This window comes from Littorina saxatilis, unplaced genomic scaffold (genome assembly GCF_037325665.1).
Source record: "Littorina saxatilis isolate snail1 unplaced genomic scaffold, US_GU_Lsax_2.0 scaffold_316, whole genome shotgun sequence".
NCBI lineage: Eukaryota > Metazoa > Mollusca > Gastropoda > Littorinimorpha > Littorinidae > Littorina > Littorina saxatilis.
The window spans coordinates 66,896-93,704 of record NW_027127913.1 but is presented as its reverse complement, the minus strand read 5'-3'; the positions used below and the strand labels follow the sequence as shown (position 1 = coordinate 93,704).

At 40.6% G+C, this 26,809-nt stretch overlaps 1 protein-coding gene across 1 annotated transcript in view; it reads right to left on the bottom strand.

The window, feature by feature from the left end:
• Positions 1-26,809, bottom strand: part of LOC138956275 (caspase-8-like) — a 63,846-nt gene that overhangs the window by 23,382 nt on the left and 13,655 nt on the right. Inside the window, exons 2-5 of the mRNA XM_070327675.1 lie at positions 13,307-13,496; positions 12,555-12,685; positions 5,910-5,938; positions 1,670-1,807 (exon numbers count right to left, since the gene is read on the bottom strand). Coding sequence (XP_070183776.1) covers positions 1,670-1,807; positions 5,910-5,938; positions 12,555-12,685; positions 13,307-13,496 — 488 coding nt within the window. The remainder of the gene's footprint in view (positions 1-1,669; positions 1,808-5,909; positions 5,939-12,554; positions 12,686-13,306; positions 13,497-26,809) is intronic.

Here is a 26,809-nt window from a genome sequence, read left to right as displayed (position 1 = left end):
TGGAAAGTGGTCAAAGCTTATTTTGAGTCGGAGAGAATTACGACTCTTGTTGGGGGATGAGGGAGGTCATTCATATAGTGGGATGCTCATACGATGTCGCACATTTCTGCAGTAGCCTCTCTTTCTTGAAATATTGTTTGAACATAATCTGCTAGTGGGATCGTCGCAACGTATCTTTTGGGTGTGTTTCTTGATAGGTGTTGGTAAGGGGTCGAGGTGATTGTGTTAAAATCAGCAGTGAGGGCTTCGTTTGCAATATTATCAAAGGTACTGGCTCTTGCTACATATTGAGCCGAGGGGAAACCAGCCAGCCTCTTGATACACTAATAAGTTAATAGAGTGTCTAGGGAGATCGCACATGATTTTAAGTGCAGCCATTTTTACTTTGCTGACAAATAAGGTTGTTTGGTGTGTGACCCCTATTATTAGGTTCGACGTGAAGGAGAGGCCCAGGAATGTGACTTGTTTTTACATTTAGTCAAGTTTTGACTAAATGTTTTAACGTAGAGGGGGGAATCGAGACGAGGGTCGTGGTGTATGTGCGTGTGTGTGTGTGTGTGTCTGTGTGTGTCTGTGTGTGTGTGTAGAGCGATTCAGACTAAACTACTGGACCGATCTTTATGAAATTTGACATGAGAGTTCCTGGGTATGAAATCCCCGAACGTTTTTTTCATTTTTTTGATAAATGTCTTTGATGACGTCATATCCGGCTTTTCGTGAAAGTTGAGGCGGCACTGTCACGCCCTCATTTTTCAACCAAATTGGTTGAAATTTTGGTCAAGTAATCTTCGACGAAGCCCGGACTTCGGTTTTGCATTTCAGCTTGGTGGCTTAAAAATTAATTAATGACTTTGGTCATTAAAAATCTGAAAATTGTAAAAAAAAATAAAAATTTATAAAACGATCCAAATTTACGTTCATCTTATTCTCCATCATTTTCTGATTCCAAAAACATATAAATATGTTATATTTGGATTAAAAACAAGCTCTGAAAATTAAATATATAAAAATTATTATCAAAATTAAATTGTCGAAATCAATTTAAAAACACTTTCATCTTATTCCTTGTCGGTTCCTGATTCCAAAAACATATAGATATGATATGTTTGGATTAAAAACACGCTCAGAAAGTTAAAACGAAGAGAGGTACAGAAAAGCGTGCTATCCTTCTTAGCGCAACTACTACCCCGCTCTTCTTGTCAATTTCACTGCCTTTGCCATGAGCGGTGGACTGACGATGCTACGAGTATACGGTCTTGCTGAAAAATGGCATTGCGTTCAGTTTCATTCTGTGAGTTCGACAGCTACTTGACTAAATGTTGTATTTTCGCCTTACGCGACTTGTTTTATGCTCTGAGGGTGTGTGGTTGACTGTAATTGTGACTGTACCTTCTTTCTCGTGAGAACCATAAATTTGGTCTTTTCGGCGGCACTTTCGAAACTTAATATACTTAATTGCCTATTGTGTGTAAGTAATCCCTATATGCGGACTGTGAGTGTGTGTGCGCGCGCGCGCGCGCGTGTGTGTGTGTGTGTGTGTGTGTGTGTGTGTGTGTGTGTGTGTGTGTGTGTGTACATGTTTGGGTGTGAAAGAGAGAGAGAGAGAGTGTGTGTGTGTGTGTGTGTGTGTGTGTGTGTGTGTGTGTGTGTGTGTGTGTGTGTGTGTTACCTCATACAGCTTGTCAGCCTCCATGGGATCACTTGACATGACGATACCATCAAATAAACCACTGCCCTGATACTGTGCTTTCCGCTGGTTGTCACTCAGCACGACATTCGTCCCGTGGTTGCAATGGAAGCGAAATGCCTGGAAAGTCACACAAATATTTAGAAAGTGAAGTATAGAACTAGAATGACACGTGGACTCGAGACGGTATCATTTTTGTCAAACGCCTTTCTGATACCATTACAACAAGAGGCGAAGCCTTCAAGGCTCACGTAAGAAATCGACAAACAGTAACACAAACTCAATCACTCCGTCACACATACACACACACAGTTCACACACACACACACACACACACACACACACACACACACACACACACACACACAGTAAGCATAGGTGACACTGAGCAAGAAAGCGAGATACTAGATCTAGATCTGTCTGTCTGCATGCAGCCTACTTACATGGACACAGAGATACTGCTACAGATCTCTGATGGACACGACTGCCAAATAGTCTCGGCCCGCTCAAAATAACAATCACCGAGACTTTCAGTAATTCCATCGCGTGACGTCTAACCCTCGTACGTCATAATGTGACGTCAATGTAATATGACGTCTTCAAATGTTAAAGTTTCTACCACAGACATGTATACACACACACATACGCACGCACGCACAGACAGACAAAAGTTAGCATCGCATAGGCTACACTTACGTGAGCCAAAAATCACCACTGCAGCTTTTTCAAGAATAAATTGGTGTTTAAATATTGTTTGTAGAGAGGAGCTAGCATGAAGAATCTACTATTTTAAAAATAACCAATTTTGGTAGCCGCCGACCTTCCGCCAGACACACATATTAATACAGGGGGAAAATAAATAATTACCAGGCAGTAAAAATAAATACTGGGCGGTAGTTAAACGATAGTTTGACTTTAAAGGACACAATGTTGCAGCTTTTTCAAGAATACGGGCCATGAACTCTGACCTCGGTCTATGGGTGTGTCGGTCTGGGTGGCTTGGCCACAGAGGTCCTCCTGAGCTGTACATGGTCACAAGTATGGCAAACATCTTGAATTGCATGCAGAGTTTTTCACTGAGCTTCTCTCCAGATTCAATTCTATTCTGTTCAGTACAAATTTCATACCGAAATGTGTATTTAAGTTTATGCAAACAAAGATTGTATCACAGAGCTTAAGGTGTGCCAACACCTTTATTTCGAACATTTTATCCCTCTTAATCGGCTAATTTGAGACTTGCAAGCTCTGAACATATGTTTTTTCACTCTCTCTCTCTATAAATATCGCTATGTCTCCCTCTTTCTGTCTCTGTCTCTCTGTCTCTGTCTCTCTCTCTCTCTCTCTGTCTGGGTTTCTCCCCCTCTGACTCTCTTTGTCTGTCTGTTTTTGTCTGTCTCGCTCTCTCTCTCCCCCTCTCTCTCTCTCTTTTGTATGTCTCTCTCCCCACTCCCTCTCTCTCTCTGTCTCTCTCTCTCTGTCTGTCTGTCTGTCTGTCTGTCTGTCTGTCTCTCTCCTCTCTCTGGTCATTTCTCTCGCTCTCTCTCTCTCCCTCTCTCTCTCTCTCTCTCTCTCTCTCTCTCTCTCTCTCCGGGATGTTCCCCCGGACAAGATTTTTAACTTTTTAAAAGAGATTAAGATTTTTTACAAGATTTAAAGTACCAAAAGTGAAAATTATTAATTTTGAGAACCTTCTTTTACAGTGATAGATTTGAATGTAAATAGTCTGAAACGTAGAAGTTGCCATATGAAGGGAAAAGAAAATAACTGTATCGGTCTCGAATAGCAGCTAGCATCTGCTGAAGAGACATTAAACCCCAAAAACCAACCAACCATCTCTCTCTCTCTCTCTCTCTCTCTCTCTCTCTCTGGGATTGTGCGAGTGCAAAGACTCTGAAACCTTTATTTAGTTTACATAAAAGAGCAATCAAAGTTATTTTATTACAAGTCTCGGTTTCCAACGAAGACTATAAACTTTTAAACATCCTTCCTCCTAAATCAAGACTCATGTACAATAAAGGCGTTTTGATGCATAAACTCATAATTGGAAGAGCGCCTGCACCTCTTTCTTCTCAATTCACTTCCCACAATTTAAAAGACCCAACAAAAATGTATGCTCCTCGACCTCGTATAGATCTTTTTAAGTCCAGCCTACTCTTTTCGGGGACTAATCTTTGGAATTCACTTCCAAGCGGTCTCAGACATTCCGTCAATGCCAAGACTTTTAAAGACAGATATTTCTCATTCCTTATACATGGCACATTTCGTTCTCACTTAGCCTGAACATGTTTATATTGTTGATGCCTTATTTTTACCTTTTACACGTTTCAGTAGATGCATTTTGTTTGTTTGTTTGTTTGCTTAACGCCCAGCCGACCACGAAGGGCCATATCAGGGCGGTGCTGCTTTGACATAATAATAATAATAATAATAATAAATGAGCATTTATATAGCGCAACATCATAACTTTACAATTATGCTCTTTGCGCTTGACACATTTAAAATTAAAACACAGTTATACAAGCATTTACATCTACATTCATAGTCAACAACGCTTAATTAAAAGCATACACCTTCAAACATACATTACAAAACATACATTCTTCCACTAACTAAGTAATAAAAACATGAATAAAATAGGTGGTGACATATAACGTGCGCCACACAAAAGACAGAAGTCGCAGCACAGGCTTCGTGTCTCACCCAGTCACATTATTCTGACACCGGACCAACCAGTCCTAGCACTAACCCCATAATGCCAGACGCCAGGCGGAGCAGCCACTAGATTGCCAATTTTAAAGTCTCAGGTATGACCCGGCCGGGGTTCGAACCCACGACCTCCCGATCACGGGGCGGACGCCTTACCACTAGGCCAACCGTGCCGGTTTCAGTAGATACATGTACCTAATTAATTTCATAACATGACTTATGTAACTGACGATGCTACATTGTTATTATTTGCAACGTAGTTGTTCCATTGATTCCTCAGTTCACGGAATTTTTCTTCCCTCGAAGTTGCACACGTTTTTGCTTGATTGATACAGTTTTCATTATGCCTTTGACAATGATATGTCATGTTCGCTTGTATGTATATTTTTGTTTGTTTTTTTAGTCTGTTAATCGTTTGCTTGTTCATCGTTTGTTTTTATTACTTCTTTAATTGATATTCCAACATTTTTAAAACGTATTATCATTAGATTACACCCTCCCATGGGCGAGGGCTGGATGTAAAAAAAGCACCTGTTTGCTTATGTCACTACCCTCGTAAATAAAGAATTTGTCATTGTCATTATCATTGTCTCTCTCTCTCTCTCTCTCTCTCTCTCTCTCTCTCTCTCTCTCTCTCTCTCTCTCTCCTCTCTCTCTCTCTCGCTCTCTCTCTCTCTCTCTCTCTCTCTCTCTCTCTCTCTCTCTCTCTCTCTCTCTCTCTCTCTCTCTCTCTCTCTCTCTCTCTGTTCTGATAGTAATTGTAAGAAGTGATTTTTTTGCTGACGATTCTTCTCTTCATTCAAGTGGAAAGTCTGTGCCAGCAATAGTCCTCCCTTCAAACAGCTTTAAACGATGTAAATAACTGGTGTAGTGCCAATGCTAGGCTTGTCCATCCAATAAAAACTAAAAGTATGGTAATTGCAACCAGACTAAAACACCAGACTTCTCCACTCAAACTAAATCTTACAATTGGTACGCAATCAATTCAACAAGTTCAACAACATCGCGTTTTTGGGGTAATTATTGATTGTGAATTCAAGTGGCAGGCACACTTACAGCATATTTGTAAAGAAAGTAGCCAAGAACGTTTTCCTCCTATCCAAGTTAAAGCAATTTACGGACAGAAGGACTCTGGAGATGTTCCACCATGCTCATGTAATGCCTCACATTAATTATGTTTCGACGCTCTGGAATGGCAGCAGTGATGTCCACTTGAAAAAGTTAGACTCTCCCCTTTTGTTGTTAACTTTTTAATTTTTAAATTTCAAATTTTATCATTGTGTGTCTGTGCGTCCCAAGGACAGATTGTAAGAAAAGGCGTAGCCTTAAATCTTAATCCTTGTTAAATAAAGTTCAATTCAATTCAATTCAAATCAACTCTCTCTCTCTCTCTCTCTCTCTCTCTCTCTCTCTCTCTCTCTCTCTCTCTCTCTCTCTCTCTCTCTCTCTCTCTCTCTCTCTCCCCCCCCCCACTTGTTGAATCGTAACACTGAACTCAATTTCGTCAGACACTCACCGGACCTGGTGCGGTTGCCATTGCTCGCACTGAAATAGACAAGGAGATAATTACCTGTCTCGGCCTGATTACATGGAGCTTTGTTTCATTTTCTAAAAGACTTTCTCTTGGATTTAATGTATATAACAGCCAAAAAGGTTCAGATAGACCTGCACAGAAAATAGTACACACTGACAGATACACAGATATGTCAATACAGACAAACAAACAGATGGACAAGCAGAAGAACAAACATATTCCGACAGATCAACCAATCGTTAAGGTGAGCAAAAAAACAGTTGTTACAATTCCAACACGCATCTTACAAAAAAGGCAAGACAATAAGTGAGACGTGATTCTTTATTATCCCATGACCTGCCTCTTTGTCTCTGTTAGCTGAGGAGGTGATTATTCTGAATAATCTATGGTTACCATATGAATAATCCATCATCACCGACTCTCGATCTCACCTGTCATTGGTCATTGTATTTGATCTCAGAGTACAATTGAATAATTCATAGAGGTCATCTGCATATTTATCATTGACTCCGGGACTACTTTCTTCAGCAAAACGAGATATTCTGCGGTATAAAAGTCGAAATCACGTTTGGCTAACGATCTACAAACATTTTAACATTGAAGAAATAAAGAAAACAACAAAGAATACACATAATCTGCTGGGGTGAAAAGAGCTGAGTGAAGATTATGTGTTGGCCGAAGAGATGAGAGCGAGAGCGATAGAGAAAGACGAGTGATTCAAGGCGCACAACTCTAGTACGCTTCAAACTGAATAAAGGCAACCACTCAGATCAATTCCGACAACAAAATCCTGATTCAAAATCCTGAGCGACGAAATAAAAAAATAAACTAAAACAGTATGTTTACATTTGTGTTCATTAAAATTTTGCTATCGCTTTTAGAGCATCGATTGCTAAATCTGGTTCAACAGAACAAGGCTTTCTTTCTTTATTTGGTGTTTAACGTCGTTTTCAACCACGAAGAGTTATATCGCGACGGGGAAAGGGGGAAGATGGGATAGAGCCACTTGTCAATTGTTTCTTGTTCACAAAAGCACTAATCAAAAATTTGCTCCAGGGGCTTGCAACATAGTACAATCTATTACCTTACTGGGAGAATGCAAGTTTCCAGTACAAAGGACTTTAACATTTCTTACATACTGCTTGACTAAAATCTTTACAAAAATTGACTATATTCTATACAAGAAACACTTAACAAGGGTAAAAGGAGAAACAAAATCCGTTAGTCGCCTCTTACGACATGCTGGGGAGCATCAGGGAAATTCTTCCCCCTAACCCGCGGGGGGTAACAGAACAAGGCTGTCCCATCTGTCGTCTGCTGCAGATCTGTCGTTTGCTACAGAATCATCGGCTACTGATCAAGTTGACCAACAACATGGAAATTGCCACTTACAAAGTTGGAAATACGGTTAAAATAAAAGGTGGCGAAGAAGGTCGGATCTTGCGTGTGTTATTTTTCAATTTTAAAGTAAACAACGGTGTCTAGGTTCAGGTCATGCAGGTAGATAGATTTACAAGTTTTGACATACATTGAATAGACCAGCAGGACATAACTACCGCAGTGCAGTACAGATAACTTATGTGAATGCCCCTGCTAAGGAGCCTTCTGTGCAGGGGTGTACCTTAACTTTTTTTGCTACCGGCCAGGGGGGCCGGTAAGTCAAAAATTGAACCGGCCCCCCAAAATCCCAACCGGCCCCCAACCTGCCGGGATTTCTTACAACCGCCCCAGCGGCTCGTCGCGTGCTAACCACATACACAAAAGACGTACATTCATACTTATAATGCATACATGTGGATTTGCACTACTAATAACTACCACAAACACACACAAAACTTGATGACTAAAGTGCTATGTTTTAATATAATGATAATTAACCTTGTTTTTATAAAGAATTTAAAATAAAAGCCGCCACAAAGAAACAAGAAATCAAAACCACATTCACACCCTGTCACACAATCACACACTAAACCTCACTAAAAGTTACCCCCTTTATGTACCCCCTACCACACAATTTACAAAGTAATTTACTATGGAACTCTACTTACCACATAAACACACACTACAAAAGAGTAAATCAGCATTTTTTTTTTAATTTAAATTATGTTTTTTGTTGTGTAAAACCAAGTATAAAAAGCTGACTACAAAAAAAAAATTCTAAGTTGCTTTCTTGTTTTGTTTCTTTTTCTTTATGTCTGTGTTATTAATATTACTGTTAGATCAAGCAGAAGTATAAAAGTTGCATACCAGCCAAATTTACCACAGCTTAAGTCATAAATAATCAAAAGCATTATATTTCATTTCTATTTCCTAATGAAAACAAACAGATGTTCAGATTTCCTGATCCTAGAATTGTTCACAGGTGATCTTTATGCTTTTGATTCAGCAGAGTTGCATCCCTTGTCCTATTGTTGAAGGTCTGTCTTTTCTTCTTTATCACATATAGTGGATCGGTTGTTTTTTTTGTACTTCCTTAGTTGAAGGGAAATAATTGACAGCAGTAGTACTGTCACTACTTGTACTAAGTTGGTCAGCAAAGCTGGTGTTAACATATTTTGGAAAATGGTCTCAATGAGTATCCCTGCAGTCAATGACATAATTATACATTTCCCAGAAACTGGATCAGTGGTACATAGCAGGCACATCAAAGGAAAAATACAGAGGGCTAGGGGGAATATGTTTGCTCTGGATGGGCGGTCAGATCAAAGGCAGATGCATTGTAAAAGCTGGTTGGCCTATTGAGACCTGGGTCACTTGCAATCTCAGTGAACACAGCTGCCTGTCGAGACACTGACCTTCTTACTCGGGGTCAATGACCGAGTTTTTATCTGAGAGGAAACTGTTTTACAACATGTGAAAGTCTCTGAAGGATTGGTGAGCGCAGGATAAGATATAAGAGAGGGGGTGAAGTGAATAGCGCAAAGAGGGGGGACGAAGGAGGGTTTAACTATTTTGACTGCTGATGCAATCGCCAGCGGCTCGTGGCACTGGAGGGGTGATGACACGGTCAAGTGAGGCGGAGGGGGGTAGCTGTCTAGCCAATGTGTCTGGCCTTGATTGGTGGTAGTCCTGAGTCCTTCTGAAAGTGGGGGAAGGGGGGGGAGATGAGTGGGCAGTAGAGAAGTGACAGATTTTGAGATCGCCCGCAGAGATATTTGTTCGCCGGCCGTTCCGATTGACTACGTTGCCTAACAACTTTGTGCTTCAGCGAAATTTGAACTCGCCAGGCGGGCGATTTTAGAGGAATTTCGAACCCGCCCGACGCGATTTGAAGTCGCCGGGGGCGAGCGGGCGAGCGCCAAAACTCACCCCTGCTTCTGTGTATCTAGATTCTTTTTGTTTTGCTTGTGTTTTTTAGTCATGCTTCTAGCTTGACTCGCATGCGACTTTCCGTGGTGGTAGCTTCCCCTTTTTCTGATCTCCTTCTCACCTCTTTTCTTTCACTTTTCTTTCCTTATCTCACTTTTGCACCTATTTGTGCACTTTTGCCACCTCTGTAGTTTCGCGTGCAGGTCTAGCTCGCTCTTTATCTTTTAGTTTTCTTTATTAAGTATGAGCGTCCTGGTACGACCTTTGTTTTTGTTTTACTGACGTTAAATATTGTAACGAACAAATTTATAAACGAGAGTGTGGCCGGCGTTTTTCTGATATTAATTTCATGTGCCTGTATGGCTCACGCTGGACACCATGCTAGCCTATGGAGATTTTCCCCGGAGAGCACGGGACGCATGCTTTGTAACAGTAAAAACCGTAGTAACGCGCAGTAACTTTTAGCTCACCTCTGTGGTGGATAGCCGGTATTCGTCGTCACTTGCTGGGAAGCCGTTCAGGGAACAACATGTGTTTTAGTATAGATAGGTTTTTTGCTCTGTTCCTGGGACCAGTTTTTATCAAGTTAATTTGTAATGTTCTGTTTAGTTGCTCGCCTTGAGCCTGTTTAGATTATATTGATGCTGTCAAAGGCGAGTATCCATTTCTGACTCCATGTTGCTCTTATTTACCGAATTCGTGTAATTTTCGTTTCGAATCTTTGTTTGTTATGACTTCTTTCCGTTTCTTTGTCTTCTTTCCGTTTCTTTGTCTTACGTTTTTATCTATGCAAGGGAAGAGCTGAGACTGTTCTGGTTTATTATGATTTGACTTTAAGCCAGTTTTTGTTTGCTAACCTTCTGTAAGATTTTGGTTCATGTTTGCGAGTTGTATTTGTATTTCTCCGTCCTGTAATGTTGGTCAGCTTTCCTTTCACTGCGTGTCGTTTCTTGTTTAGTTAGCCTAGTGTGTCATACGTTTATTCTATGTTAGGGTTTTCTAACATATTTTGTCTTGGTGTTTAGGATAGCTTTGGTGATTTTTTCTTGATTTGCCACCATCTTGTTTCGGCCGCCATTTTGACGTCCATCTTTGATGTTTATGTTTTTAGGACACCTTTTATGTTTAGTTTGATGTTTAGAATTCTAAGTTTAGTTTTTTCTTTTTATCAGTTTCCGCCGCTCCGCGCTTCTCGCTCCACGCTTCACACTCTACTGTTCTGCACTCCCACTCAAGCTAGTCATATCTACTCCACATTTTAGCATCAATTCATATTCTAAACTTAGATCAGTTTTTCCGCCACGCTCCAATATAAGTAATTTAGCTCTCCATAGGTTTATGTTTAGCTTTTTATATTTTAATATTACGAACTGATTCCTATGACATTGACAAGTATGACCATATCCACAATAAAACTTTAATTAATTTTCCAATTCTAGTGTTCGTTTTGTTTTGTGAGCGCGTCGGTTCTTTGTAGCATCACAATTACATCCTCCAGAATTTACATAAGTCATCTTAAAATCTTACAGCAACTCAAGGGCAAGCACAACTTACTTGCCTAAGACTGAACGACAGCCATTAAAGTAACGCTCACCTAAATGAGTCGCTGCCCTACACGCCACCAGGCGTGAAAGGCAGTAAGTAAGTAAGTCACCTAAATGACGATTGAAGAAGTAAGTAATCCAAATTTGAACACTGAAGCACAACAGCTCGAATAAGCACACATTCAGCAATCATCCTCATCGCTTGTAAAATCACACAAACAGTCTTTTTGCGAATGCCACCGACAACCGACTTGGGTCACCGACTGAAACCGGCCGGTATCTGCACAGTATCAAATGCATTGAACTGCCCAATGTCGGAAACATATGACTGGTATACTGGTCAGATAGGACGAAAGCCAGAAGCCAAAAATGCAAAATAATATTTCCAAATTCATTTCAACTCTAAAAATAACTGTTATTCCTTCTCTTATGCAGTATAGATGACTGAATACAAAAGCAGACGTTTTATGGCGCGTTTGCCAAAAAGACAAAAGGGGACTCGTTTAAAATTTGATGACACAATTTGCGGTGGCGGAAGGTTTTGGTACGCAGATAACAGGCACTCGCAGAGTTTGTGTCAAAAAGGTGATTTTGTTTAATGAAAACGTCAGAAAAATGGGATAAAAAGCTTACACACCTCGTCCTGAATATCTTGCATACTTTCCCTAGGTTCGATTTTCAGGTATTACCGAGCCTCTGGCGAGGTGGCTCGGTAATACCTGAAAATCTACCCAAGAGAAAATATGCACAATATTCAGAACTCGGAGTGTGTAACCTATATATAACTACTGTCTTTACACGACCAACAAGGATGTCTTGTTTGAAACCACACCTTAAGTATTTCTAAATATGTTTGTGTGTTTACAATCTGTCATTAAAAGTCCAAAAATATTATACATATTATACCTCATCTTTCTTTCTTTATTTATTTGGTGTTTAACGTCGTTTTCAACCATTGAAGGTTATATTGCGACGGAGGAAAGGGGGGAGATGGGATAGAGCCACTTGTCAATTGTTTCTTGTCCACAAAAGCACTAATCAAACATTTGCTCCAGGGGCATGCAACGTAGTACAATATATTACCTTACTGGGAGAATGCAAGTTTCCAGTACAAAGGACTTGACATTTCTTACATACTGCTTGACTAAAATCTTTACAAAAATTTACTATATTCTATACATCAAATAACCAAAGGGAAGTAATCGCTCTTAATGCATACGACATGTGTAATAGAGTAAGCGAGAGTTGCACGGAACCTTTTCTCCTGGCACCTGAGAGAATAACAAGCATTGAAATGAACAAGCGACTTTCATCCTCAAAAAAGGATGATCACCGCAAGCTCATATATTCATTTCAATGCTTGTTATTCTCTCAGGTGCCAGGAGAAAAGGTTCCGTACAACTCTCGCTTACTCTATTACACATGTCGTATGCATTAAGAGCGATTACTTCCCTTTGGTTATTTGATATCTTAACATCGCTCTGCCTCATTCTGTTTGAGATTCTATATTCTATACAAGAAACACTTAACAAGGGTAAAAGGAGAAACAGAATCCGTTAGTCGCCTCTTACGACATGCTGGGGAGCATCGGGTAAATTCTTTCTCGTCCCAACCAATATGGGACTCCCCCTAACCCGCAGGAGGTATATTATACCTCATCAAAGTGTTAACAACTGTACCACGGCTCAAAGACGTGGACGTGTGTCTGTTAGTCTGGTAAACGCATACACTATTCACCAACCTCTCTTGATTTTAAAGAATTTGAAATAACAACCTGGATATGGATGGTAAAAGCGGAGTTCCTTTGCCAGCGTGGATGAAAATTCAGCCGTCTGTAGGTTTTGTCTTGGGCGTTCTTTGGTCAATGCTTCGTTCAACATGTGCAATATTTTGAGCACGGGTTTTCTGAAAATACACAAAGACGAAAACCATTATGCTCTTTATTTTGCAGTGTTGTTGTTATCAGCGCAGTTTATAGGCTAATGTCAGAGTGAATCCACTGCCTGAAAAGTTGCCCGACATTAATTAAACCCACTTCTCACAACAGAAAATGTACGTTTAGTCACACATGTGCGAACCTATTGTCTTCCGGCTATATTCGGTTATCAATGTCACTTTTTATATGTTGGTTTTAGAATCGTATTATTATTCAATTCGCTCTAAACAATATCGTTCAACACCGCATATTTAGCTCTTATTTTTTATGCAATAATGCAATTACACACACACACACACACACACACACACACACACACACACACACACACACACAAATACACACACACATAACGTGACACGCACACATACACATTCACACACAAACACACACGCCCCCCCCCCCAATACACACACACATACAGACAGAGAGAGAGAGAGAGAGAGAGAGAGAGAGAGAGAGAGAGAGAGAGAGAGAGAGAGAGAGAGAGAGAGAGAGAGAGAGAGAGAGAGAGAGTTAAAAGAGACAGACGGAGAGATAAAGAAACCAGACACAAAGTACAATCACAAATCTTAAGATTTGGTACAAACCTTTTAGCGTGACGATTCAGTAACATTGTCAGGTGATAAAAAAATACTGATCCTTTTTCGGGGTTTGACCATGACACGTTGTCTGGGGTTGTGGCAAAGGACATGAGAAAGTCCCGTTTGTCTGTGATCAACGCACCTCTGTCTGGATTGCGCTCCATAGCTCCAGCCACACATCGCGCCAAATAATGACCTATTCAACAACAATAAAACGATCTTTGTCGTAAAGAAAAATGCTTTCGCACAGGCAAATATCAAGAGTTCAATGATTATTTGAATGCGCGTAGAATGTTGATTTCTTCTGAATAAGGCATATTCAGAACTCATGCACAAATGATATTGTGTACAGTTCAATATGAATGCTTATTCCCCCCTCTGCTTCTTGCTCTCTGTAAACGTGTAGGGCTAGTCATGCAGAGGTTAGATCTACATGCCGAGTCTCAGTGAGTATCTATATCATAATACGCGTGGGCTTTTTCGCCGTGTGGACGTATATCCTACCATTACCAAACCCCGCCGATTTGGCCCCTGTCCCTCGGTTTTCCCGAAGGACCTGATCGCGATGAACACGATAGGCTGGGTTAGATTAACGAGTTCGAAAGCGAAATGGCTTTTCGAGGCGTTTTGGCGAAAACATTCGTAGCAGACCGAATATCCCAGCTATCCCATTGGCCGAAAGCGAACGGTTTGACTAAACACAACGCGACCGCACCCCAGACGAACCTAGCCGTGTGTTTTAAAATCGGTACAAAGTATGATAATGTTGTGAAGATACTGGATATATAAAAAATATTACACGTACATGCTTTAGTTTGAGGCCCCGCAAGGTAGTGCAAGGTCGCGTGCGGTCGCGTGCGGTCGCGCAGTCTTTAGTCAGACCCAAAGCAAACGTCAGTAGACCTTTTTCGTATAACCTTTGCCCCCAGCGTTTCGACCAATCAGATTTTAGGGCACGGCAGCCTCTCTCTGATAACCGGAACTAGGGGGCAATAGGTGCCTGGCCTGAAATACCTCTTTCACTTTCGATGCTCGAAGATTACTTTGCCAGAGGATTACTTTGAGAAATTCTGCAAGAAAACGGATTATCTTGTTCAACAAAACAGAACAAAAAGTCAAGGAAATGCACGAAGGTATGGTTTGAAACGGCTATTGGTGGTATATGGACGAAAGACTTGGCGAACTTCCCCTGCATAAGCGAGGGTGCGTATCGCTAGCGCTACGTGTCATTTGTGCTGAGTGTCATTTGTCCTACGTGTCATTTGTGCTGCGTGCCGCTATCGCTACGTTCATTAGTGCTACAAATAATTTGTCGATGAGTCGCTATCATTCGTTCATTATCACTACGTGTCGACAGCACTACATCTTTTAGCGCGACGTTTCATTATCGCTACGTGTCAATACCACTACTTACTGACGAGTCTCTCTTTCTCATTTTTTTCAGTCTCTCGCTCTCACTCGTGGTTTGTGTGTGTATATATGTATGTCTGTGTATGTATGTGTGTGCGTATGTGTGCGTGTGTGTGCGTGTGTCTGTCTGTTTCAGTGTGTGTGTGTGTGTGTGTGTGTGTGTGCCTGTGTGTGTGTGTGTGTGTGTGACTCTCTCTATCTCTCTCTATCTCTCTCTCTTGCTCACTCGCTCGCTCACTCACTCTCTCTCTCTCTCTCTCTCTCTCTCTCTCTCTCTCTCTCTCTCTCTGTGGCCTTAATAATAAACCATTCTGAGTTCTGAGTTCTCTCTCTCTCTCTCTCTCTCTCTCTCTCTCTCTCACTCTCTCTCTTCTCTCTCTCTCTCTCTCTCTCTCTCTCGCTCTCTCTGAAGGAATATTTTGTTGTTCCTTTCAATTTGCCAGAGATTTGTAATTTTCGGAAGAAAGTCTCTGCATGAATTTCAGTTGTTTCTTTCGGATTTTGATCTTTTTAGAAAAAAAGGGCTTTGTTTTTGACTAATTGTAAGACAGTGTTATTGCATATATTTGTAAATGGAAATATTGACACAAGGTATAACCGAGGATATTGAAAACTTTTCTTCTCTCCCAAATTCTTTTATGAAATGAGAGGGGGGGAGAGAGAAAGGGGGGGATTGACAGACAGAAAAAGCGCGAGAAAGCGGAAGAGAGAGACAGTTAAAAGGGATGGAGGGTGCTTTTTATTTTATGGTTGGTTGGTTTTAGTTCTTAATGCACTGTTTTTAACAATAGTTTTCATTCGGTAAAAGCCAAATTCAATTACCGCTCTCTCTCTCTCTCTCTCTCTCTCTCTCTCTCTCTCTCTCTCTCTCTCTCTCTCTCTCTCTCTCTCTCTTCATTACACACACACACACACACACACACACACCGCACACACACACACGCACACACACGCACAAACGCATACGTACACACAAACTCACACACAGAAAAACATCCGTGTATGTATATATACGCGGTATCATGCGAGAGGGAAAGAGAGAGAGGTAGAGAGTGGGGGGGGGGGGGGGGGGATCCAAGATTACGGGTGGGTACGAAGTCAACGTAGTTGGCATCGGTGCCAGCCGTGCCATTGCCAGACACAAAGTGACTCGAGCAGACTTTTCAATGGCACGACAAACCCCTGTCGTTGGATTGCTTGCACCCATCGCGTCCTTCGCTGTTACGCCTTCGCACTTGCACCCATCGGAAAGCCATACAATGACAAATTCTGTTCACCGTATTTCTTTTTCTTCATTCCACTGTTGCACTTGCAGTTGCAAACACAACAGTTTGCCTCGTCGTCTCCGCACTTGACTTTGCACCAAGCCTCGTTGTCGATTTTTCCTTTTGCCCCCTAGTTCCGGTAGATCTGACAATAAACTTCACAGCGCATGCGCCAAAATTCAAGTGAAAAAGGTCTATTTGCCACTTGCTTCCAGCTTTCAAATCTGCTCAGTGTTGCATCGACTGCTGGATCATACAACTGGCTCTACAGGTAAATCACATTTATCAGTCTGTAAAACTTTTTTAAAGTGTTCCTAACCTTGCTGTTGTCGCTGCCCTACACGCCACCATGCGTGAAAGGCAGTAAGTAAGTAAGTAACCTTGCTGTATTCTGCCACAGGGGTTACCGTTATACTATAGAGATAGAGAATTTGCAACATTATTCGCCACGTTTCTCAGTCTCCCCCCGGCCCGCCATTTTGACACGCCACAGCTGAACTGCAGGATTTTCGCTCTTTCAACGCTGCATTCTTTGGTTGTTTTTTTAACCCAGGCATAGGCCATACATGGCGGGGGGGGGGGGGGGGGGGGATTTCAAGGAATCTTGCCATACATTATGGGGGGGGGGGGGGGGGGGTGCGGTACTAAGCCAAATCTGCCGGTGTCACGATTTCATCTTTCGCCTATGTACAATATTTCCCCCTCGACATATATACTCAAGACTGAAATGTTGTTTCCTGGTAAAATTAAGAAGTGAAATTATTTATGGACGAAAAGCATGTCAGTTTCTTGCATGTGAAGAAAATTGGTGGTAACATTTAATAGATTTCACCCCCAAAATCGAATTCTTCGAAAACATGTACTGGGTGGTTACGTCCCTTGAGTAAGAAGGAAAACATTTTAGGATGAATCAAATTTCTAAGTTAGATAAAACAAATTGGTTGGACAAATTTGGCCCCATGAATGTAAGTCACTACACAAGGTCGCTCATCAGTACTATCGAAGGGTGTTTTTTTGTTCAGTGTAGAGTTTATACTAGATCAACGAGGCCGAGAAGCGAAATATCAACACGGCGAAAGATGAAAACGTCACACCGGTACCGCAGTGTAGAGTTTATACTAGATCAACGAGGCCGAGAAGCGAAATATCAACACGGCGAAAGATGAAAACGTCACACCGGCGTTACCCATGCAGATGCAGAAAGAAACGCTGCATTCTTTCGTTGTTTACTAACCCAGGCATAGCCATACATGAGGGGGGGGATTTCAAGGAATCTTGCCATACATGGGGGGGGGGGGGGGGGGCGGTACTGGGAGCCAAAGTTTTGGATTCTGCCGGGGTTACCCATGCAGATGCAGAAAGAATCTTGCTTAGGCCATACAATACATATGGGGGGTGCGGGGGGGGGGAGGGGAGGGTGTATTACCTGAAAACAGCATGGAGCAAATAGTTATTTTGCTACTTTTCTAACCCAGGCATAGGTTGTCATTTAGTTATAATATGCGTTTGAATCATTATATATTTTAGACGTTTTAGATTTCCATTTCGTAAAAATCTATGACCCAGGGTATAGGCCATATTACCTGAAAACAGCACTCACACGTGCCATTGGACGTACCTTTATTGGGTGTGTGTTTGTGTGTGTGTACATGACTTTATATGCATGGATGCGTGCACTCGATTGTGTGTGTGTGTGTGTGTGTGTTTGAACCATGTATATATTTTCTGTTGTCATTTACATATGTTATACTATGCGTTTGAATCATTATATATTTTAGACGTCATACTTTTTGTTCGTATCTTCACGATGGCTTTTACCTTTAATGCTTCCAACTTTCAAAGCGCTGCAAGGCTGGGAAGAGATGCGCACTGTCATCACTGTGTGTGTGTGTGTGTGTGTGTGCGTGTGTGTGTGTGTGTGTGTGTGTGTGTGTGTGTGTGTGTGTGTGTGTGTGTGTGATCATTTGGGGTGGGGGGTGGGGGGGTTGGATTTTTACACCAATGAGCAAACGTATAAAGAGACAATTTTGTTCATGTAGACGTAATCATGCAAACGTCATTCCTGCCAAAACAAATCATTTTTCAGTGTTGCATACTCCTGTGTATAAGGTATATATATAGCTATTCTGATGAACACGTGAGGGAATTCGGGGGCTGTGGTTGGATGGGCTCTTCCGATTATCAAAGCATAATGCTACGGAAGTCGGCCGACGCATGATTCCGGTTTACCCATCTGTACCACGGCGATGTTTCTATCGACAACAGCATACACTGACAACTTAAAAAGCTGTTTCAACAACTGTGTTGTGAAGTCGAATGCACTTGGAGTCAGTTTTTCTTCCAAAGTCAGAAAGCGTGTAGCGGTGTGCATGTCTGCGCGAACATGATGCGCGTAATAAGTTTGTCTGCTATCAAAACCTGAGATCAACGCATCGACTCAAAAACTGTCATTTTGTAAGTTTGGAACAACAAATCAAGGTCAGAACAGCTATATAATCGCTATTGTGTTTTCAGCGTAGCAATAGGGTCCGATATTTAGACTCGAACAAGTATAATGCGACTCGTCTTCGACTCGTCGCATTATACTTGTCTCGTCTAAATATCGGACCCTATTGCTACGCTGAAAACACAATAGCTGTTAATATATATATTTTTTTTTCATTTTCTTCAGATATGGCGTCCCAACGACCAACTCACTGCGACCTCACTTCAAGACGGTGACCACAACTTGGCCTGTGAAGCAGTACCCCGACTTCGACATAAACAAAAGCAATCTTTCCAGACCATCATCAACCAATTGTCAGATGCAAAAACCAAAGCGAGCAAAGACTTCACACAACTAACCAATCTTAGGCGTAAAAATCAACGCCTCCAGTCGGTCACCTCATCTTCATCTGCACTACGTTCATCTACACCCACCGCTGCACCAAACAACCCTGCGGCAATAGCCAGCTCATCTTCATCTGCACTACGTTCATCTACACCCACTGCTGCACCAAACAACCCTGCAGCAATAGCCAGCTAATCTTCATCTGCACTACGTTAATCTTCATCTGCACTACGTTCATCTATACCCACTGCTGCACCAAACAACCCTGCAGCAATAGCCAGCTAATCTTCATCTGCACTACGTTAATCTTCATCTGCACTACGTTCATCTATACCCACTGCTGCACCAAACAACCCTGCAGCAATAGCCAGCTCATCTTCATCTGCACTACGTTCATCTACACCCACTGCTGCACCAAACAACCCTGCAGCAATAGCCAGCTCATCTTCATCTGCACTACGTTCATCTACACCCACTGCTGCACCAAACAACCCTGCAGCAATAGCCAGCTCATCTTCATCTGCACTACGTTCAGCTACTCCCACCGCTGCACCAAACAACCCTGCAGCAATAGCCAGCTAATCTTCATCTGCACTATGTTCATCTACACCCACTGCTGCACCAAACAACCCTGCAGCAATGGCCAGCTAATCTTCATCTGCACTATGTTCACCTACACCCACCGCTGCACCAAACAACCCTGCAGCAACAAGCACTCCTACAAACATCAAACCACCTCGACAATGTCGACGTCCTAACGCTCAGTCAAATCATGGATGACGACATGATTGACGCAACACAAAATTCAACACAATCCACAGACATGTTTGATGCAACACAAAACGCAACCCAGTCCACTTCAGATGACGCAGTCACATCGGGAGAAGCTCTCCAAGCACTGTCTCAGGAATAAACATTCACATTCAACCCATTTTTTCACAACCTTTTCAGAGTCAGTAGTTGCGGGTAAAATCTTATCCCTGTTTTGAATTTTGTGGAATCATTTTGCAACATATCGATAAAGTCACGAGACAAAGAACATCAACAAAGACCATGTATATGGGCAATCATGTAAATTTGTACGGGGGTGTAACAGAGATCGACTTTGTCTTTATAAGAATAGGAATCACATCATCTTAAACTCTACACACGGTGACAACTGCAACGCGTGTGGCACACAGCATGACAAACAAAAACAAGTGGCGTAAGGCGAAAATACAACATTTAGTCAAGTAGCTGTCGAACTCACAGAATGAAACTGAACGCACTGCAATTTTTAAGCAAGACCGTATACTCGTAGCATCGTCAGTCCACCGCTTGCGGCAAAGGCAGTGAAATTGTCAAGAAGAGCGGGGTGGTAGTTGCGCTGAGAAGGATAGCACGCTTTTCTGTACCTCTCTTCGTTTTAACTTTCTGAGCGTGTTTTTAATTCAAACATATTATATCTATATGTTTTTGGAATCAGGAACCGACAAGGAATAAGATGAAAGTGTTTTTAAATTGATTTGGACAATTTAATTTTGATAATAATTTTTATATTTTTAATTTTCAGAGCTTGGTTTTAATCCAGATGTAGCAAAGTGCACTTCGCTACCCTAAACACTCTAATCATCGCATAGCGAAACAGCCTTGTGTACAGTACATAGCAGACGATACGATGCTGCGCGCGCACCTTGCCGGCGCAAATTCTAATACAATACCTTTCTTTATATATCTACCTAACTTCTATCAATCAAAGTCCCTTTTATCTTTGATACGGTCCTAATTATATTTAGGTTTGCATAGAAGTCACTGATTAGGCTGGATGGCTGCATATTATTGTGTTATTTACGATAATGCTTCGAACTGACCAAAGCGTCACTCTGACCTTGACCGGTTTTCATGTATCGTCGAGAGAAATTGATTCTCACAAACTCATCTTTGTCTTTTCAATCATTGTTTTGTCATTTTTGTATCACTATTACATATCCCGTACCTATGTTGCATATGATTTTAGTTTGTTTATAAGGATTTGGTTGTAATGAGTGATGCTTGGTTCCTCTGCAAAGATTGCTAATTTATGCAGACAGGTACTCGCGCAGGAATTTAGCCGATTCCATTTACTTTCGGACTTTACCGCTTCGTACTAAGTCAATGTATAATTTTCCCCCAAGTAACGCATATCATGATGTTTGTCTAGGGTTCTTCTTTTTATCTGTATGATTTATGAGTTTGTCCATTATTCCAGTTTAGAGAGTTTTGTAATTTTCCGCACTGAAGTTGGTTCAGTGCCTTCACTAGGACCATTGTTTTTGCATCCTACTAAATAAATATAAGTTTTTATGAAATGTGATCTATTGCAATGGAAAGCTAAAGGTCGTAGCTTTAATTTGATGTATTGTTTGTTATGATTGGTTATGTATTTGTTTAAATAACGTAGGGTAAAGCAAGTGTAAGAAACACAGATTCCGTGTTTCTGGCCGTATTCAGGCGATTTTTATTCTCGGCGGACGGTGCTTTCTGTGCAGTCCGCGCCGGGGCTATAAGTATAGGCCGGACACCGGCATAAGCATGCATTCGCTCCTAGCAGCTGAACACGACACTACACTTGCTTTGCTGTCTACGGGTTTCGCCTTCGGCCTCTACGTTTCCTTGCATTGTTTTCTTGAATAAAAAGTTGAAACAAGACGCTTGGACTTGGGCTTCGTATCTACTACTACCCTTACACTCCTCCACTACACAAATATAACATATTTATATGTTATTGGAATCAGCAAATGATGGAGAATAAGATGAACGTAAATTTGGATCGTTTTATAAAAAATGTTATTTTTTTTACAATTTTAAGATTTTTAATGACCAAAGTCATTAATTAATTTTTAAGCTATCAAGCTGAAATGCAATACCGAAGTCCGGGCTTCGTCGAAGACTACTTGACCAAAATTTCAACCAATTTGGTTGAAAAATGAGAGCGTGACAGTGCCGCCTCAACTTTCACGAAAAGCAGGATATGACGTGATCGAAGACATTTATCAACAAATTGAAAAAAACGTACGGGGATATCATACCCAGGAACTCTCATGTCAAATTTCATAAAGATCGGTCCAGTAGTTTAGTCTGAATCGCTCTACACACACACACAGACACACATACACCACGACCCTCGTCTCGATTCCCCCTCTACGTTAAAACATTTAGTCAAAACTTGACTAAATGTAAAGAGCCCCTGCAATGAATACTCCATGCTTAGTCCTATTTATCAGTTTTGGTGGCGCTGATTTGGCAAATGAAATGTTTTAATTATGTTGTGCTGGCTTGCAGCCCAAGAGAAATATTAAACAAAAGCAAATTTATTTCTTCAGGCCTAACCATCATAATGCCATATATGCATGGTGATCTGTAAACTTTTGTTCTCTGTGCACAATGCATGTGTAAACATTTTGTTGTTCGCAGAACGCAGAACCAATTTCACATTTTAACCCTTACTTGGGCTGGTTGTCGCGCTACTTTACGTATACTGTCACCTGGTTGTCACGACATATGTCGCGCTACTGGCCGTCTGTTTGGTCGGTTCCGATTATCTCCCATGGATGCGAAAACCTATATGACTTGTTTTTTGTTATTTTTCTCTCTGTTAATTCACCAGTGGCTGTGTAACATGTGTTACAGAATTGCACCAGTGTAAGGGTTAACATTTTATTTTTCACTCACATGTTTGCTGAAGTGTACAAATTTTGTTCCATTTAGTGCTGGGTTTTTTCCCCGTCTCAAGACATATATGGTGATGTGTACAACTATTGTTCTCTGGGCACATTTTTTTGCACATTTATGTCCCTCACTTATGTCAATGTAGCCGCTAATTTGTTTAAGTCCAGTCAATCGTACAAACGTTTCATTGTGGGTGACTCGAGCTGTCGGGTACTGCGACGAGATTTCTTTCCCAATTAGATGATTGGTGTTATATATTCTTTTAAACATTTTAACTAGCATTCATCATCTTGGTTGAAGCGTGACAAAATGATTTTGTCACATTGATTGAATTCTCAGACTGTCCACATTGACTGAAATCTCAGAAAAGGGCACAATTTAACGCTGTTTTATTCTTTCCCAATTACATGATTTGTTATTGTTCACAGAACCCACTGTATATTTACCACTGGGTTACATTTTCATTCCTATTTGCTGATGTGTAAAACTTTTTTTTGTACTGTGCACACTATTTGCTCGAGTCAGTAGTTGCGGGTAAAATCTGATCCCTGTTTTGAATTTTGTGGAATCATTTTGCGACATATCGATAAAGTCACGAGACAAAGAATATCAACAAAGACCATATGGGTAATCATGTAAATTTTTACGGGGGTGTAAGAGAGATCGACTTTGTCTTTATAAGAATAGGAATCACATCATCTTAAACTCTACACACGGTGACAACTGCAACGCGTGTGGCACACAGCATGAAAAACAAACAAGTCGCGTAAGGCGAAAATACAACATTTAGTCAAGTAGCTGTCGAACTCACAGAATGAAACTGAACGCAATGCCATTTTTCAGCAAGACCGTATACTCGTAGCATCGTCAGTCCACCGCTCATGGCAAAGGCAGTGAAATTGACAAGAAGAGCGCGGTAGTAGTTGCGCTAAGAAGGATAGCACGCTTTTCTGTACCTCTCTTTGTTTTAACTTTCTGAGCGTGTTTTTAATCCAAACATATCATATCTATATGTTTTTGGAATCAGGAACCGACAAGGAATACGATGAAAGTGTTTTTAAATTGATTTCGACAATTTAATTTTGATAATAATTTTTATATATTTAATTTTCAGAGCTTGTTTTTAATCCAAATATAACATATTTATATGTTTTTGGAATCAGAAAATGATGGAGAATAAGATGAACGTAAATTTGGATCGTTTTATAAATATTTAATTTTTTTTACAATTTTCAGATTTTTAATGACCAAAGTCATTAATTAATTTTTAAGCCACCAAGCTGAAATGCAATACCGAAGTCCGGGCTTCGTCGAAGATTACTTGACCAAAATTTCAACCAATTTGGTTTGTTTGAATCTGACAGTGATTGTATGATTTTTGTATACATGTATTGTTGTCACGCGCTTTGAACTTCTGATAAGGCGCTTTATAAATGCCCGTTATTATTATTATTATTATTATTATAAAAATGAGAGCGTGGCAGTGCCGCCTCAACTTTCACGAAAAGCCGGATATGACGTCATCAAAGACATTTATCAAAAAAATGAAAAAAACGTTCGGGGATTTCATACTCAGGAACTCTTATGTCAAATTTCATAAAGATCGGTCCAGTAGTTTAGTCTGAATCGATCTACACACACACACACACACCCACACACGTACGCACATACACCACGACCCTCGTCTCGATTCCCCCCTCTACGTTAAAACATTTAGTCAAAACTTGACTAAATGTAAAAAGAGCCCCTGCAATGAATACTCCATGCTTAGTCCTATTTATCAGTTTTGGTGGCGTTGATTTGGCAAATGAAATGTTTTAATTATGTTGTGCTGGCTTGCAGCCCAAGAGAAATATTAAACAAAAGCAAATTTATTTCTTCAGGCCTAACCATCAAAATGCCATATATGCATGGTGATCTGTAAACTTTTGTTCTCTGTGCACAATGCATGTGTAAACATTTTGTTGTTCGCAGAACGCAGAACCAATTTCACATTTTAACCCTTACTTAGGCTGGTTGTCGCGCTACTTTACGTATACTGTCACCTGGTTGTCACGACATATGTCGCGCTACTGGCTGTTTGTTTGGTCGGTTCCGATTACCTCCCATGGATGCGAAAACCTATATGACTGTTTTTTGTCACATTGATTGAATTCTCAGACTGTCCACATTGACTGAAATCTCAGAAAAGGGCACAATTTAACGCTGTTTTATTCTTTCCCAATTACATGATTTGTTAATATAGCTATTCTGATGAACACGTGGGGGAATTCTGGGGCTGTGATTGGATGGTCTCTTCCGATCATCAAAGCATAATGCGGCGGAAGTCGGCCATTTTACTCAATATCCAAAAGCATATTGAGAAAAATGGCCGACGCATGATTCCGGTTCACCCATCTGTACCACGGCGATGTTTCTATCGACAACAGCATACACTGACAACTTAACAGGCTGTTTCAACAACTGTGTTGTGAAGTCGAATGCACTTGGAGTCAGTTTTTCTTCCAAAGTCAGAAAGCGTGTAGCGGTGTGCATGTCTGCGCGAACATAATGCGCGTAAGAAGTTTGTCTGCTATCAAAACCTGAGATCAACGCATCGACGCAAAAACTGTCATTTTGTAAGTTAGGAACAACAAATCAAGGTCATAACAGCTATATAATCGCTATTGTGTTTTCAGCGTAGCAATAGGGTCCGATATTTAGACTCGAACAAGTATAATGCGACTCGTCTTCGACTCGTCGGCATTATACTTGTCTCGTCTAAATATCGGACCCTATTGCTACGCTGAAAACACAATAGCTTTTTTTTTTTTTTTTTCCTTTTTCTTCTTTTTTTTTTTTTTTTTGCCTCAGTTGCATGCAGTCCGCTTCAAGCTGAAAAATAAATAAAAAGAATGAAACCCTAAGTTGTTTTTTTTTGTTTTTTTTGTTTTTTTTCTTCCTTTTTTTTCTCTTTTTTTTTTTTTTTTCCCCCTTCCTTTTCTCTTCTTTCTTTCTTTCTCTCTACAGCTGAGCGTCCTTCTTCATTGGCGTTTTATAAATTTATCAATTGTATGTGGTTTTCTACAATGGACAAAATCTTGCATCTTTAATGTTGGTTATTGTCTTACATATGTCTGTGTTTGGGTTGACTTAAGTGTTGTTTGTGGCGGTGTCATGATGGAGTTAACATAGTAACAATCACAATAAGTAAGAAGAAAAGCAAATTGTAAGCGTGCTAAAGTTTTCTTAGTAACAGTTCTCTTTTCATACAAGTGGTGTTAAGTGTAACAATGTAAGTTCCGCCTTTACCCCGGTACCGTTCTCCTTTTAGCGAAACGAAAGAAAGAGGGGGCGGTGAGGGAAGCCAGAAAAGAAGTATATATGATACACTATTCTACGTTTCGTATTTGTTTCTCTTTGTCAAACATTATTTTAATATCAGTGGGAGTTCCGTATCTATATTTGCTTATGCACATCTTTCCTATCAAAATCAAGTGATTTATATATTTGCATTTTATTGAGTCAGCACCATTAATATAACCACACAAAATATGTTCTATTCCAAAGACTATTCTTATTTTATATTTCTCATAAATAATTTGTTCAACGTATCTCCATAGCACTTTTATTTTCTTACAATTAACAAAAAAATGTTCAACGTAATCTATTTCGGTTGGACAGAAGGGGCATCTCTCACTATCTCGTATTCCAATTTTATACAGAAGAACATTTGTTGGATAAATCGTGTGTAATATTTTCCAGTGCAGCTCTCTTAATCTGGATTCTTGGGTTACATTTTTGGCCAGGTTCCAATGTGACTGGTCGACATTAATGCCAAACATATCACGCCAGAAGTTGATAGATCTCGGGGTAGTGTACTTTTCTTCAACAATATATTCACGGAATTGCCTGGCACTTTTAATACTCGTTTTATTGAAAAGAAGATTGTTTTGTCTATTCAATACAGGTTGGTTAGGATCATAATTGCTTTTCTTAATATATTCAGATACTGCTGATCGAACTACAATATATTCCAAGTAGAGGCCAGGTGAAGCGTCAACACTTGCTTGGATAGCGGGATAGGACTTGATACCGTGATTACCTAACATGTCTCCTACATACGTAATGCCTGACCGGGCCCAGTTCTCATAATACAGAACGTTATTTTGATAACTTATACTTGGATTGTTCCATAAGCAGTTGTCTTGCACGCAATCGTTCTGAGGAATTGTATTATGTTCTAACCATGTTCGAGCAACAGCTGTCCAAAATATCGATTTTATTCTTCCAATTCCCTTAAACTTAGACGGTCGAATAGCTGTAGTAAAGCAGGCA